This window comes from Canis lupus, chromosome 35 (assembly GCF_048164855.1).
Source record: "Canis lupus baileyi chromosome 35, mCanLup2.hap1, whole genome shotgun sequence".
Lineage (NCBI taxonomy): Eukaryota > Metazoa > Chordata > Mammalia > Carnivora > Canidae > Canis > Canis lupus.
Genome location: NC_132872.1, coordinates 13746540 through 13762382, shown reverse-complemented (window position 1 = coordinate 13762382; position 15843 = coordinate 13746540). Strand labels below are relative to the sequence as shown.

Sequence of the window (15843 nt, the reverse complement as noted above, 5' to 3'; positions counted from 1 at the left end):
AAGCTGCATTGTTCAGCCCAGGTTATGGGGCAGGGCCGGTCCTAATCCTCGTTTCTCTCTGTAACTAGACACCTCCATCTCAGAGTTGTAGACAGAGATCAGGGCAGGCCAAATGCTCATGGTCCCTGGGAGACAAGAACCAGTAATGAGAACAAGAATCATATTTTTCAGGCCAGTAGGTGGCCATGAAACCGCTTCACCAAGAGGCAGGCTGGCAAAGGCCATGCGTGGCGATCCGGAAATGCCAGGCGGGGGGCCACATTCACCCTGTGCGAGTGTGACGGTGACTAATGACCGTGCTATTTCTTAGTTTTGTTTCAGAGCCCAGTGTCAGTGTGAGGCCAGCGCCAGGCGGGCCAGAGGATAAAGGGGTACAGGGAAAGTGAGGAACTGTGCCCCTGCTGGGTCTGGCTTCAGTTAGACTCCGGCCTGTGGGGCACTTAGGACTGCTCAGTGGACATGGCCAGGGCAGAAATGATACCTCGCAAGCAGTGCTTTTCTTGAGGAACTAGCAAATCTTAAGGATTGTCACACAAGAAAGGATTTCGAAGTGAAAAATCAGTTTGGACTGTGTTTGCAGCCCCCTTCTTTTGCAGGAGACTGGGAATCACTCAGATCATTTTCACTTTTTCACATTCGTGAAGCCAGTTTCACTTCGTGATACATCTGCAGACCCTGGGCTACTGTGTCTGGGTTTCTAGTACTACTGAGGATTCTCAGTTTGTAAAAACTTCTCCCCTTGGAACAAATCCTGGAAGTCTGACATAAATGAGCCCAGACCATCTCTGTCCCTTGAATAGTAGGTTTTGTTTTACTTTGGAATATTTTGCTTGAGGATAAGAGGTTTTCCTACCAGCTGTTTAATTCTTGAGCAAACCACAGCTTTAGGTCCCAGCAGACTGTGTAAAATGTGCACTGTTGCCAGTTAAGCCTTTTGTCCTGAAAGGTGGGGTAGGTGAGATGAAGAAGCTTCTAGGCATTGCTTGTGGAGGACGGAACCTGGATGTATTTTTTTTTAAAAGAGCCAAGAATTTGGGGCCATTAAGGATTAATCCAGAATTAGTTACTGTTCATCCACAGTTTTTAAGCAAGAAGCAAGGAGTGAGCACAGGAGCAGCAGAGGAGGATTGGAATGGCAGAAACCTCCCAAGTGGAGGATGTGGGCAAGTCGGGAGAAGGGGCCAGGCATTCGCTGGGAACCTGTGTGCCACGTTCAGTGCCTCACGCTTGGTATACATCATCTCGTTTAACCTTCAGAAGAAGCTGAGAGCTTTTCTTTGACTCATCTTAGATTTGAAAACCTTGAGGATCAGAGAGGTCAGGGAACTTGCTCTAGGGTTACACAGCTGGTAAGAGACACAATCAGGATTTAAACCCAAGATTTTCAGGTTCCCAGATTCCTTTTCTTTCTAGGATAAGTCACGAATGGTTAGGAATGTGCTCTCTGGAGTCAAGTCATGATTTTTGTACTTATTAGCAATGTAGGTCTAGGCAAATTACTCCTTTCCTCAGGCCTTAGCATTTGTGAAGTGGGTACAAAACTAACACCTGTCTCTTGGGCTATTGTCACAAAGGTCTTTAGAGAGCCTGTGAAGTGCTTGCTTCTGCGACCAAGACTCTGTATTGGTGCTGCTGCTTTCATCATCATAATCATCATCCCAGAATAGAAACTGTGAAGGGACTGTGTTTATTTGGTTTAAAAAGAGCAAGGAGGGAAGAAAAGTTAAATATGGAAGTTTTTAGAAATACGGAGAGGACATCTTTCGAGAAATTCTCAGCAATAAGAGGTCTTTTGACCTCCCCACCGAATTTTCTTTGACGGGATGGCTAGATGAGGGACCACAGAGCCTACTTCACTGTCCCAGCAAGGATGGAAGTCCCAGAGCCAGCAGGACCAGTGTGCTCTCTGCAGTACCACCCCTCTGCTCCCAGCCCACTGGTTCTTCCTCCTGCTCTGGTGGACTCTGCTTTTTTTTTTTTTTTTTTAAAGATTTTATTCATTTATTCATGAGAGAGAGAGAGAGACACTCAGAGACACAAGCAGAGGGAGAAGCAGGTTCCCTGCCGGGAGCCCGATGTGGGATTCCATCCGGGATCCCGGAATCACGCCCTGAGCCAAAGGCAGACGCTCAACCACTGAGCCACCCAGGCGTCCCTCCACTCTGCTTTTTATGCAAACCACAGCCACCATTAGCTCCAAGCTGAGATGCCAGTTCTGATACCGGCTGTCTTCTCCAGCAGGTCACAAACTCCTCTGACAATTGGACTGTCTCCAGCATTGCAGCCAGCCAACACCGCCTGACCCTCACCAGACTTGACCCCGGGAGCTTGTATGAAGTGGAGATGGCAGCTTACAACTGTGCAGGCGAAGGCCAGACAGCCATGGTCACCTTCCGAACTGGTAAGGGTCAAACACTGCCCCCATCTTGGGGTTTTATAGACCTGAGCAAATCCTGCCAGGCCCAGGTGGGAAGCCCTGCTCACCTTGCCCTATCCATTTACCTTGAACTTTATCGTCCTGTCAGCTCTTGCCTCCCCATGGTTTATGAGCCCAGGCATAGGTCCTGTGTCTCCTCAGGAGAGCTGCCAGCTGGCCTCTCTGCCCTCCCCACCTTGTGCTCATGCCCCCGCACACACAGACACACACACATACATGCTGGGCCCAGGCTCAGTACCGTGATGGTTAAGCAGAACTGGGGATCAGACCACACTGCCAATATCCTATATTATTTGCATCACCCTGTCAGACCCCTCAGCAGAGTCTTAGGCAGAAAGAACTCTGGAAAGGCAGACCTAACACACGCCCCCATACTTGCTGGTCTCAACCCATTTCCATCCAGGACGGCGGCCCAAACCTGAAATCATGGCCAGCAAGGAGCAGCAGATCCAGAGAGATGATCCAGGATCCAACCCCCAGAGCAGCAGCCAGCCAGACCATGGTCGCCTCTCTCGTAGGTCCCCAGCAGCTCAGAGGGGTGGGAGTGAGCAGGAGTCAGAACTGCAACCAAGTCCTCTGCCTCAGAAGGCTCATTGTTGCAGGTGGAATGGGGTCTTGTTCTGTGGGTCCAGGAAGCCTTGTGACATTTTTCCTGGCATCCATCCAGCTAACCCCAATAAGAAAACATAGATTGGAGTTTTTTCAAGGAAAACATGGTAGTCTGACAAGGTGGATAGGGGATTGCTAAACCCTGTGGGTCCTGACAGCACAGAGGAGGGAGCCACAGACTGTAGGCGCTCCATAGTGTGACGTTGCAGAAGCATGGCCTCTAGGGGTCCTAGCTCAAGGGCTCCTTCTGGGAGAAGGTGACCCCAGTAGCCCTGGGAGATCTGATACAGCCACCAGAGGGAGAGGGCTGGGGGGAAGAATGGGCCCCAGTCAGGAACAGGTCAAGTCCATTTGCACTTCAACCACTTTATTGTGTCCCTTCTACTTTCATCCTCCCTCATGGATGGTTTCCTACAGCCCCAGAAGCTCCAGACAGGCCCACTATCTCCATGGCCTCTGAGACATCAGTGTACGTGACATGGATTCCCCGTGGAAATGGTGGCTTCCCAATCCAGTCTTTCCGGGTAGAGTACAAGAAGCTAAAGAAAGTGGGGGACTGGATTCTGGCCACCAGTGCCATCCCTCCTTCCCGGCTCTCGGTGGAGATCACTGGCCTAGAGAAAGGTAGGGGTCTGGCCACTATCCCACCTGATTCCCCATCTGTCCCCAACCCCTTGGAAGTAGTTAAAGCTTTGAGGGCTCTTCTTCTGCCGGTCTGCCACCCGCCACCTTGCTTACATGTATGGTTTTGGTTGTGTTCCTTCCAGCCTACAAACCCTTCCTTCCCCTCCCTCTCTTTATAAGAGGTCCAGAGCTGTCCCTTCTGTGGCTCCTTTCTGAAGAAGATGGGAGTTCTTGTGTCCTTTGGGGACTTGTATTTGGTGAAGAGCTACCCAAAAGATCCCTCTAGGTTCTGGGTGTGCTCGGTGGGGGTGGGTCAGAAGAGTTTTCCAGCTCCTGGGTTCAAGTGAGTTTCCCTTACCAGGCACCTCCTACAAATTCCGAGTCAGGGCTCTGAACATGCTGGGGGAAAGTGAGCCCAGTGCCCCCTCCCGGCCATATGTGGTGTCAAGCTATAGTGGCCGTGTGTACGAGAGGCCTGTGGCAGGCCCTTACATCACCTTCACCGATGCTGTCAACGAGACTACCATCATGCTCAAGTGGATGGTGAGTGGCCTCGCATAGAGTGCAACGGGGAGGTGGGGCTGAGCTTCGAGATGATAGAGGCTGGCTGCTGCAGCAGGCAGGAAGGAATCACTTTTCTGTTCTCCCTTCTAAGACCCTTTCCCTTAAGTGGTCACCCCCTGCCCTGCCCCCGACCCAACCCCCATACCTGGGAATTGAGCCAAGAGACTCATCCTTACAGTACCCAGGCAGGTTCAGAGGGGACTTACATCTTTGGAGAACTGTTTCTAGTCTCTAAGAGCTGGGGGACTTTTAGGCTAAATAACAAGTGATCTTCACAGCCTTCCCCAAGAAAGCCTTGGAGATCTTGTCAGAAATATTTGTCAGGCTCCCTCTGTGAATTTTTATACTCTAAGCTGGTGTCAAATTTCTGTCCACCAGTGGTTCTGCTCACATGATTTCTCTACTCCATTGTCAACTTGCTTCTTCTCCATTCCCCATAGTATATCCCAGCAAGTAACAACAACACCCCTATCCATGGCTTTTATATCTATTATCGACCCACAGACAGTGACAATGATAGTGACTACAAGAAGGATATGGTGGAAGGTAAGAAGCACTTTGGGTGATACGGTTTTCTCTGTTAATAATGGGGGTCTAGGTGTTGGTGAAAGTATAAAACCTGGGCTGGGGACACTGGGTGGCTCAGTGTTTGAACATCTGCCTTCAGCTTAGAGCATGATCCCGGGGTCCTGGGATCAAGTCCCGCCTCAGGCTCCCTGCATGGAGCCTGCTTCTCTCCCTCTGCCTGTGTCTCTTCCTCTCTCTGTGTGTCTCTCATGAATAAATAAAATCTTTTAAAAATATAAAAAATATAAAAAAATAAAACCTGGGCTGGCGTGACATAAAGCATCTGTGCACATATCATTGACACATGCTACAGTTGGGGTCATCGAGATCATAAGTCCACATGCTTCCTTCCCATGGAGATGGGACGACAGGAATTTGGGCGGCACCTAGAACATTTCTTCCAGTGCTTCTCCAGCCCAGGGCATCCTGTTGCATTCCTGGCACCAGCCTGGACACACACCCCTGTCCGAGGCTGACTGGGAAGGTTCCAGGCAGACCAGATGCGTATTCCTATATGTGACTTCCTTGCTGTCTCTTCCAGGGGATAGATACTGGCACTCCATCAGCCACCTGCAGCCAGAGACCTCCTACGACATTAAGATGCAGTGCTTCAATGAGGGAGGGGAGAGTGAGTTCAGCAACGTGATGATCTGTGAAACCAAAGGTGATTGTCTTTAGGTTCTCTGCTTTCCTCTTGCTATTTTTAGCCAGCAGGAAAAGTCACTGTTCCATGTAGCATGCTGATATCTCTTCCCCATGAAGACTCCTTATTTTCCAAGTACCCGTTTGTCATCTTCTGCTCATTGCCTGTGCCTCAAGTGTGAATAGGGCTGCCATCATGATGGCTTCCAGGAACTGGGGAGTTAACTCCTACATGATGAACTTATGGATTAGAACCCATTCTTAATGTCAGAACTCTCTATAAACACTATGCTCCTGTAACATTTGGTACTTACAATGAGGTTGTAGTTAAATTCAGTAAACCAACCAGAGATAGAAAAGGACCTGAGCATCAGGAAATGATGTATCTCCACCAAGGTCACTTAGCGAGTTAGGGGTGGAGCACACTTTGGGCACAGTTCATCGACTACAAGCCCGGATTCCTTCTCTGCACTAAAACATGTTAAACATCTTCACATAATAACTTAATATTTGCACATTGGTCAAGTGGATAGATATCACCATCTCCATTTTGCAAATACTGAAAATGTATAACATAAGAATGTTGCAGAGAACTTAATCAGGAGAGGATCACAAAAGAATAGGAAGGGAGATGAGAAAATAATGCATTTTCTTGACATTGGCAACATTGTCTCTCTGGCTTTGTGCAGCTTTCAGTCACCTATTCAGCAAATACTAAGTGCCTCCTTGTGCACCCCAGCCCTCTTTTGTCATGTCCAGTGGAGAATACTGCACAGCCAGAGTCCCCTATCAAGTGATACACCGAGTGCCCAGGGCAGAGAGCAGAGACCACGAAGGTTCCACACTGGTCTGGAAGGCTTGAATCTTTAGGCGGGACCAAGGAGGGACCATCCTTGGGGACAGGGCCAGCCAGCAAATAGCTCCAGGTGGTTAGAGGATGTGGCCTCTAGAAAGGGAATGCCCAGGGAAGGGCATGGGTGGGCTGTGGGCATTGGATCATCGAGGACCCTGTGTCCGTGAGGTTGAGAAGCTCACAGGAATCTCTGCAGCAGTGGGCAGGGGGAGCGCGTGGGAGCTGTGAAGTCCAGGCAAGGAGAAGGGACAGGTTGGAGACTCTTTCGAGGAAGTGTCGGTGGACCAGGGGCTGCTAGCACATCAGGCCGGGGGGAGAGGGAAGGGAGTCTAGCATAAAGGACAGATGGATGATGTTGCCCTTTTTTGAAATGGGGGAGCCAGAAGAACAGCAGAGCCCAGGAGGAAGGAAGGAACAAGGCGAGGCCACTCAGAGACTTCCTGGGGCTGTTTCTCCCGAGACCCTGAGGGAGAAGCGGGTCTCCCAGCGGGGAAGAGCCGTGGACATAGGCACTTGGCAGCCATCAGGACGCAGGACAGAGTGGGGAGAGTGTGGCCCCAGAGGGACGAGGAGGCCTCCCAGTTCTGAGGAGGCAGACAAATGTAAGCAGCAGCCCTGGGAGAGGTAGCGGGAAATCACCGGCTGTGCTGTCAGAGTCGAGGTAGAGGACAGCTGTGAACAGGAGTGAACAGGTCACACACAGCCTGGTAATAGCACGACCCAGAGGACAGCTTGCCATCTTGTCGCAGAATTGGTGTCTCGCAGTTACCGCCTCTCCCAGAGTCCCCTACCTCCGCTTCACTCCTGCCCCGAGGCCAGGCTCAGATCTAGTCCTTTGCATCCCTTAATTTTCCCAGGAGTAGCAAATCCATGGGTAAACTCTGCCATTCCCAGTTCTTTTGCTGGTTTCGTGCATTTTTTTTAAAGACTGTCTTCCAAAAGTTCACTAGCTTTCTTTGGGAAAAGCCCTTCACCTTTCCCGCTCAGAAGACGCAGCCTGACACCAGTGCTAGACTCACAAACATCTCAGAGTGTATTTTGAAATAGAAGGTTCCGCTCTCTTTGACCATGCCAAATCTGCCATTCGAGGCCAGCTTCGTGCTGAGCTTGGACACCACACTCATCTACTACTGAGTTCTGAGGCCCTGCCTTGTGAGTTTGACCCCATTTCCCACTCCCATAGAATCAGGTTTGTTGTTGGTGTTTTCTGTTTGTTGTGAGAGAGATGTCGAAGAATAGATACTGAGGTGTATTTTGTCCACAATTACAGCTCGGAAGTCTTCTGGTCAGCCTGGTCGTCTCCCACCCCCAACTCTGGCCCCACCTCAGCTGCCACCCCCTGAAACCATAGAGCGGCCGGTCGGCACCGGGGCCATGGTGGCACGCTCCAGTGACCTGCCCTACCTGATTGTTGGGGTCGTCCTGGGCTCTATCGTCCTCATCATTGTCGCCTTCATCCCCTTCTGTTTGTGGAGGGCCTGGTCTAAGCAAAGTGAGTGACCCTTCCCCCGCCTACCACCTCAGCACCAAGGGAAGGAGCCTAGTGGGGATGAGGGGCCTCCCAGCCTGCCAACAAGGCCTTCACCCAGGGCAGGATCAGAGGTGCCCTGCTTCACATTCACTAGAGCGTCAGCTCCCAGGTTCCCCACAGGGCTCAGAGAGAGAGAGAGAAAAATACTCCAAGTCTGGGCCCTTTCCTCCCAGTTTATGGATCTTGGCAAATGGAAAGTATGCAGTGGAGAGTGTTCTGGCCTCTGCGTCTCTGGAACTCAGTACTTATCTGGCTCCAACTCCTTTTAACGTCTGAAGCTGCTGCTCTGACCACACGTTCATGTTGAAAATAGACCCCACCTCTTCCCTGTCACTTCTCTGGGTCTGTGGACGCATTGGGCTTTCTCCCTTTCCCTGTTATCCACTCATCTCTGCTTCAAACGACAATACATCTCGTCAACTTGCCTCATTTAAATAGTTTCTTCTGTTGACTCACCACTTCTTTTCCCCAAACTTGTGCTGCTATATCTCCTCACCCTTCCCCACACTGCAGAAGAGTCTAGATGGTAGGAGAAATGGGTGACTGAGAACATTCTCATCCCTGGGGCAGTGTCAGAAGTTTTCTGAGATTTCTATGGTACTGGAGGCTGCCCTGGACCTCCTGGGCCTGAGCATACCTGTGTCCTTCTTCTTCCAGAACATACAACAGACCTGGGTTTTCCTCGAAGTGCCCTTCTGTCCTCCTCCTGCCAATACACTATGGTACCACTGGGAGGACTCCCAGGCCACCAAGCCAATGGGCAGCCCTACCTGAGTGGTACCAGTAGACGGGCCTGTGCCAATGGGATCCATGTGAATAGGGGCTGCCCTACAGCTGCCATGGGCTACCCAGGCGTGAAACCTCAGCAACACTGCCCAGGGGTGCTTCAGCAGGTAACACAGCCCTGGGAATGTGGGCAAATAGGTGCGAGCCAGCACAGGGGAGTACTGGGGCTGCCTCCTGGGGCCTTCTTCCTTCCAGCCTCTAATCCTGGGCTACTGGGTCTGGCTTCCTTAGTTGGGAACAGCTCATTCTGTTGAACACTGAACAGGAAAGTTACCTGGACTCCGATGTGACTTTTTTGTTACTCTTTCTCTTGAGCAGCAGGATGACACCAGCAGCCTGCTAAAGCAGACCATTCTTGGCACTGAATATGACCACACCAGTCACCAGGTTACCAGGTAACTGGGCCTCTCCCCTCCCTGCCTTCTGCTCCAGAGCTTACCCTAAGCCCAATCTCAGTCACTGAGAGGGACAGGGTGAGGCACAGAGGCATATCCCACAACCTGCTCCACTGGACTCCCCTCCTTAGGAGGTGTGTTGGCAATTATAACGTGCTTTCTGCATTGGGGACTGGGTTGGCCCGTTAGAAGTCCTTCCTCACTTGGCAGGCCAGAGCAGCCATTTTCAGCTGGCTCTGTCCATAGTCTCCTAGATACCTGACTGCACATCCTTTCATGCATTCAGGAAGTAGACTAGAATTATCCATGGAAGTGGTGGTATGACACCTAAGGTTCAAAGGGGAGCAGTCCCTGCCCCATCTGAGCCCTGACTGGCTCTGATGCCCTGAGACAGGGAAGCAGCCAGGGTAGTGGGGATACAGACCTACTCTGCCTCCACTTCACTTCTCCATCTGGTCTCATGCCTGCAGGGGTCCTAGGTCCAGTCCAGATGAGGGCTCTTTCTTATATACGCTGCCTGATGACTCAACTCACCAGCTGCTCCAGCCTCACCAAGACTGCCACCACCTCCAGGAGCAGCCTGCGGCCACGGGCCAGTCAGTCATGAGGAATGTACCCCCGAGTCCTGGGCTGGAAGCAACATGGGACCCTCTCTTTCACCGAGGTTGGTGCCAGGGGCAGGTCGGGAAATTGAACAGACTGGGGCTGACATGAGGGAGGCGTCCACAACCCAGCAGTGGCCTAGAGAGGGGGAGGTAACCTTCCTCAAAGGTGGTGTTTAGAGCCATCCACAGCTTTTCTATGGGGGAGTGAGAGACCTGGTCCGGCAGGTCCATGGGGGCAATCTGGGTGGGTCCAACTCTAGCATGGCAAGCTGTGTCCTCAATAGCTGAGAAAAGGACACACCCCCATTTCAGAGAAAGCAAACCTTTTGGTCTCAGCATTTCATGACCATTCACAGATTCCTGCTGCCTCTCATCACACCAAGAGGTATTCTCTAATCACCCCAAATACCTTGCTGTGTTGGGTCTTGTCTCTTAATTAGGAAGATGATATCAGTCATTAAGCAGCCTAGTTCTCACATCATTGTCATAACTCTGTGCTTCCACAGAACCTTTTCTCCAAGGGCCTCAATGCACACTGCCCATCCTACAGTGTTCCTTTGTGCCAGGCTCTTGGAAATCAATCAGTGGATGCTTGATTGGAGGCACAGGCTGGTTCGGACAATTGGCTAATGCTTCTTAGCTTCTGTGGCATGTATCCATTCGCATGCAGATCCTAGACCCTGTCTCTGGGAGATAAAATTCTAAGACAGGTGCCTCCTAGAGCCAGACCCCAACATCATCAAAACTGGACTCCCTCGGGTGGGATGATGATGCCCAGAGAAATCATACTGGAAGGGTAGAGTAGCAGTTTAAATCTGGAAATAACAGGGCTTTCTTCCACATTTCAAGGGCTCAGCTGACTTCATCTGCTTTAGGGTATAGGTGCTTAGTGTTTGCGAGTCTTTGTGGTGGGACATGGGTACTAGTGGCCCATCCCATATATCTGAGATGTCAGAGCAAACTGCCCTTGCCATAGTCCTGTGTTTCTGTCTTTTCTTTAGGGCAAGTCTAACCCAGTACTCTTGAGCAACGGCTCCTGGTTAGTCTGGATTTTAATGTTTCCCACTTTTCTCCTCCTTAGGGCCCCCGTGCTGCTTGGGCCTTGTACCAGTTGAAGAAGTGGACAGTCCTAACTCCTGCCAAATGGGTGGAGGAGACTGGCGTTCCCAGCACCCCACAGGGGCCTACACAGGGCAGGAACTTGGGATGCGGCTCTCCCCCAGCCCACCGGTGCATATATCTTTTGAAACACCACCTCCTACAATGTAGGCAGAAACCAATATCCCAGAAAGACTATATATTGTTTTTAAAAAGAGAGAAAATTGGTATTTATTTTTCTATAATAGTCATATTTATATATTTATGCACTTGTAAATAAATGTATATGTGTTTTTATAATTCTGGAGAGACGCAGAGAATCCTACCCAGTTGAGGTATGAGAGGGAAATCAAAGATGCCACAATAACAGGATTCAGCCTGGCAAGAGTAACAGACGGGTCCGAACAGACTGAGAAGGCAGCAGAAAGCCCCCAGAGAAGCTGATGAGAGGACGAGCCTTAGGTACACTGTCTACGATGACAAGGAGGGAAAAGCCACAGGATCTCAGGCTGGAGATACTCATGAAGACAGCCAGACCTGGTACTACAGGAAACGTTTTCAGAAGATGCCCGTGAGAATAGACTAAGATGTGTATAGTCCTATTAGCATTAACAAACCTTCCAGAATCAATAATCTGTGGCAACCTATCTCTGTAAAAACAAACACTGTAATTTCTAAATAAATGTTTAGTCTTCCCTGTAACGTTCAACTTAGTCATGTATGAGTCAGCATCCTCTTTATAGGTTTTAGGATTCAGTTTTTTGAGTTTTTGAAGAAAAGTCTCCCCTTGTGACATTTTCCAGTTCTGTCAAGAGTTTGAGATCAGGAAGAGGTAGCGGATGTCTAATTCTTTAAGTATTACGTTGGTAACCGTTTTGGTCAAGAGAGATTCAGCATGAAGTAGGCAAGGAGAAGCAGATTCGCAGTTCTCTTACTGAATGGACTTGAGGTAAAGCTTTGGTCATAGAGAGATGTGTGGAAGATCTCCAAAATATCATTTAGTTGAATGCTATGTTGCACGTGCACATGTGGTGCCTGATAAAATTCACTTTCCTTTTTTCCAAAGATAGATCAGCACTGCCAGAGGAGTTGACTCACTAGTTGTTTAAAATCAACATTTACTTACGTCCATACAACCACAGGATCAACCTTCATACGTGCAGCTGGCACTAGCTGGGGCCTGAAGCTTTGCAACGAAAAGCCCTAACATTCAGACTGTTCCCAGGAGGGAAAAATATATGTTGTGAGATTTCAGCGAAGGTGAGTTACAGATGGAATGCCCCTGGAGACTCTCAAGTCTGGTTAAGTGAGTCATGGAGGCAGATGCTACAGGCTAGTCACCAGTGGGAGAAACAAGATTCCAGGCCAAGTGCACCCTCTACTGGTCAGAAGAGATACCGAGCCTGCGCCTAGCTTGTATCACATGCTCTTTCTGTCCAACAGCTAAATTGGAAAAAGAGCTCTCATCGGGGTACGACATGATCTTCAGAAAGGTTGTACTTAATATTTTAAGAAATAAAATGAAGGACTGTAAGGAACATGGAAATGATAGAAGAAATAAGATGTAACTTCAGCCACGACCTTGCACTGGGGACCTAAAAGTCACTTCAGGAGTGGGACAGGGCCAACTACTCTCAATCTTAACTCCGCTAATCCAGGGCCTCTTGGAGCTGCGCTGTAACTCACCTCATAGTCCATTGGCTTTAAATTTCATTGTATTTTTTCTTGTCTTTTCTTCCTTGATAATCCTAGGTAGTTGTCAAAGTGAATTTTGGTGAACTTTATGGAAGTGATATGTAAAATTGCTTTCTGCACAGCCCTGGAACCGTAACAATATTGAATGGTTTTAGCTCTCAAAAAAAATTTTTTAGGAAAGAAAAATCACTTCTAAGGTACATTAAGTGAGATGAATATACATATTTACCTTAGCCAATTGAAGGAAAAGAGGAAAAGTATCAGGCCTCTAAATTTTAGCCTAGAAAATTAAATACATACTCGAGTTCATTGTATTTTATATTTCTTTAGACTCGGATTATTACAGTGCCTTTTAAAAGCCTGATTCAGCCACGCAAAGGCCGTATAATTTACCGAAGGAAGAGTAAGAGCTAGTAGGCAGGTGCCAATGGTGGTACAGAGCCCAGCTCAAGGCCAAAAGACTTTTCCACAGGACAGCCAGACTTGGCAACAATGAGTAAATGTGACAGAAGGGCCTCTACTCTACAGCTTCTTTTTCTTCCAGTATTGGGCTTTGATGATACTGTGGACAAGAGTTCAAAATAGCCAAATTATGTTAGCAGTTGACCCAGAGGTAACTGAGTGTAGACCAATTTTGGCCTTACTCTCAGAAGTAAAGCAGCTTTCTCTAAGACACAGCTAGAAGCAGAAAATAATTTGATCAGGGGAGCAGGAGTGAATGGAAAGGCTGATACTTAACTACAAACTTAAGACTAAATCTGGAATCAAGTAGAAATGAAACTAAAGCTATCCATAGGTCTTGTCCAATTCAAAATTAAAAACAACTTGAGTGTTAACTATATATAACTATATATTATCAAACCTACAGGATGAAGGCCTGCATATTGTGGACTTAAGTGGTGAATTTAGTCTTAGCTCAATTCTGGGGGGAAAAATATCCTGACTGTAAAACCAATCGGGGAAAAAAAAAAAAAAAACGGAGTTGAAAAACTCAGAGAATCTTTGCTGTGGCCCTTCCATAGACTCTACAGTCATTCTTGCTGCAATTAGAATCACAGAATTTCAAAATGGGAAAGAGATTTAGAGCTTATCCAAATCCTTCCATTTGTTAGATAATAAAATGAAGCCCAGGAAGATTACGTAACTTCCTCCGGCTCCCACTACCACCTAGGGAATGGTGTCTCCCTGGAGACCAACCACTTTATCCAGGCAGTTGCTCATTGCGGTAGCCAGCCAGTGAGGAACGGAAGCCTCCTGCCAAACAGCTGAGTGAGTCTGGAAGTAGCCCTTCCAGTGCCAGCCAAGCTGCACATGGCTGTGGCCCCAACTCACAGCTTGACCATAACCTCGTGAGATTCTGAGTCCAAAGCAGGCAGTTAAGCTGCTCCCAGATTCCTGACCCTCAGAAACCGGGTGAGGTAAGTCCTTGTTTTATGTAATATTTGGGGATAACTATTCATGCAGCAATAAATAAGCAACCCTCAAAGCTATGACAATCACATTTTTTTTAAATGCTTGGGGGACACACATAGTATAGGGCAGAGAAGCTACATACCTCTACTACAACACCAGAGATTTAAGCTAACAGGCACAAACTATTCAGATCTTTTAAATAGGATCATGAAAGAATCTTCAAAAGGAAGGAAGTCCTTTCTTATCTGGCAGGGACACATCAGCAGGCTAGTCACGGAAAGACTTGATGTTGCTGGGTCACTTTCTACATTGATGTAATATCGCCTTTCTCACCTTTCCTTCTCTGGGACGAGGTTCTGTTGTGGGACGGTTCAGGGAAGAAGCTCATTCATATTGACCTAAGGAACTCTGAATCTAAAGTGCTAAGCTCTGTTGCTAACAAACAGGGATGCAAATATCAGGGAGATCATTCCTAAATGGGTACAGCAATAAATCCCCATGACCAGTTACCCCCAAACGAAAAGGACAATCCGTTTAAAATGTTATGCACAATCAAGAGTGATTGCTAGGGACGGTCTCTCAGAGTGACATAACCTGTCAATATTTCTGGATCTATATCAGAAACAACGAATGACTCCCATTAGACCCCGAAAGAAAATGCATAGGACATGAGAAACTCTGGGAACATTTAGAATACTGGTAGAGCTGCAGACACCTTTAGAGAAAAGCCTCCTTGCTGACCATTTTTGCCAAACACAGTCCTCTGCTCCATTCATAGCTGGACTTTGCTGAAGCCAGGGGTGATTCAGGAAGCTGGGTAGTCTCCTGCTTTCTGCCAGTCCAAAGCTAACTGCCCTTTCCACATTTCCTGCATCCTGAGCCCTCAAGTAATTGCTCTGTGAAGTTAACAATGTCAGAATTCTGATTTGCATCTTAGTCTAAGATACTGTTGGCAGACTAGCTTGTGCTTTTTTGTTCTCTCAGAGAACACTGAACATGAGAGTTTATTTTCCAAGGCCTGTAAAAAAAATTTTCTCACAGATTCCCCCCCACCCCCCCACCCCACCCCGGTGGCTAAAAATTCAGATAAACAAGAGACATATTTCCTAAAACAAGATGTATTGCAGATGCTTTCTTACAGTTTTGAGATACGGCCTTCTGAGGCTCCATACTCAATCCAGTGGATTCCAAACAAACCTAAAATGGTTAAGTTCAAGAGGAAATAGATGTTGGGTGTTAGAGTCTGTTCTAAGATGATCAAATTGGAGAAAAGTTATTAAAACTGTATGACTAGATCTGGTCTTAGACTTTTAAATAAGTTTAAGACAATAGGATTGCTGCAGGTGGCAAGGAAACAACTTCCGGTAAGTTCTGTGTCATTAATCTTGGATGGATTTCAGCAAGAGGCAAACTTAAAGACCCATGGGGTTCATCTCCTTCTCTTGTGGAGGCTGAATGGGCGGGAGGATAAGACCACCTTTCTTACGCAAGAGAGCAATCTCTTCCTTTAAGGCCAAAATCCTTTCTGCCTGGAGTTGGATCAGTTCAGCGACCTTCTCTTTTGCCACAATATCTGCTTTCCGAGGGCCCTGGAAGGCATTGCCCTGTTGAAAGAAAACACCTCCCTGCTTTCAGCATCACTCGGAATGTGAAAGATTCCCCATTCTTCCTTTAGGGGTGCCTATCTTACAGTCAACTTAAACACCCCTTACTCCTTATTTTAAGGGGCCTTCAATTCTTCCATTGAAATCCTACCATTAGAAATGTTGCCCTTCTGGCCTAATGAGTAGCTCTTAAAATGAAAATCCCATCAAGCTAGCTATCCATCATTCCTACTGTAGAGGGCGCAGCACTGGAACCATAAAGGACAAGGTACCGCCTTTTTCTATGCAGCCCATATTTTGTTTTCCAAAAAGGAAATCTCTTTATTTCCTCATCCAGTCCCTCCCTTTGTCCAGCCAACTTCTGCTCATGCTTCAGACATCACGTTTAGGCATCCTTTGTCCTGTGGACTAGATTAGGAT

General features: G+C 48.1%; 2 protein-coding genes across 19 annotated transcripts in view; one reads left to right on the top strand and one right to left on the bottom strand.

Annotated features, from left to right (window-relative positions):
- BOC (BOC cell adhesion associated, oncogene regulated) overlaps positions 1–11420 on the top strand; it is a 121465-nt gene extending 110045 nt beyond the window's left edge. For 9 of the 11 annotated variants that reach the window (XM_072811736.1, XM_072811734.1, XM_072811741.1 and 6 more), the window contains 11 exons: positions 2239–2401; positions 2841–2951; positions 3464–3670; positions 4032–4213; positions 4675–4780; positions 5343–5465; positions 7567–7788; positions 8485–8720; positions 8932–9008; positions 9479–9672; positions 10695–11420. In XM_072811736.1, the coding sequence (XP_072667837.1) occupies positions 2239–2401; positions 2841–2951; positions 3464–3670; positions 4032–4213; positions 4675–4780; positions 5343–5465; positions 7567–7788; positions 8485–8720; positions 8932–9008; positions 9479–9672; positions 10695–10882 (1809 nt within the window). In that variant the 3' untranslated portion in view covers positions 10883–11420. The remainder of the gene's footprint in view (positions 1–2238; positions 2402–2840; positions 2952–3463; positions 3671–4031; positions 4214–4674; positions 4781–5342; positions 5466–7566; positions 7789–8484; positions 8721–8931; positions 9009–9478; positions 9673–10694) is intronic. The other 2 variants (XM_072811737.1, XM_072811738.1) reach the window with 2 other exon arrangements.
- Positions 11421–14919: 3499 nt separating this feature from the next.
- The window catches only part of CFAP44 (cilia and flagella associated protein 44), a 126489-nt gene continuing 125565 nt past the window's right edge, over positions 14920–15843 (bottom strand). For all 8 annotated transcript variants that reach the window (XM_072811729.1, XM_072811723.1, XM_072811731.1 and 5 more), the window contains one exon: positions 14920–15423. In XM_072811729.1, the coding sequence (XP_072667830.1) occupies positions 15232–15423 (192 nt within the window). In that variant the 3' untranslated portion in view covers positions 14920–15231. The remainder of the gene's footprint in view (positions 15424–15843) is intronic.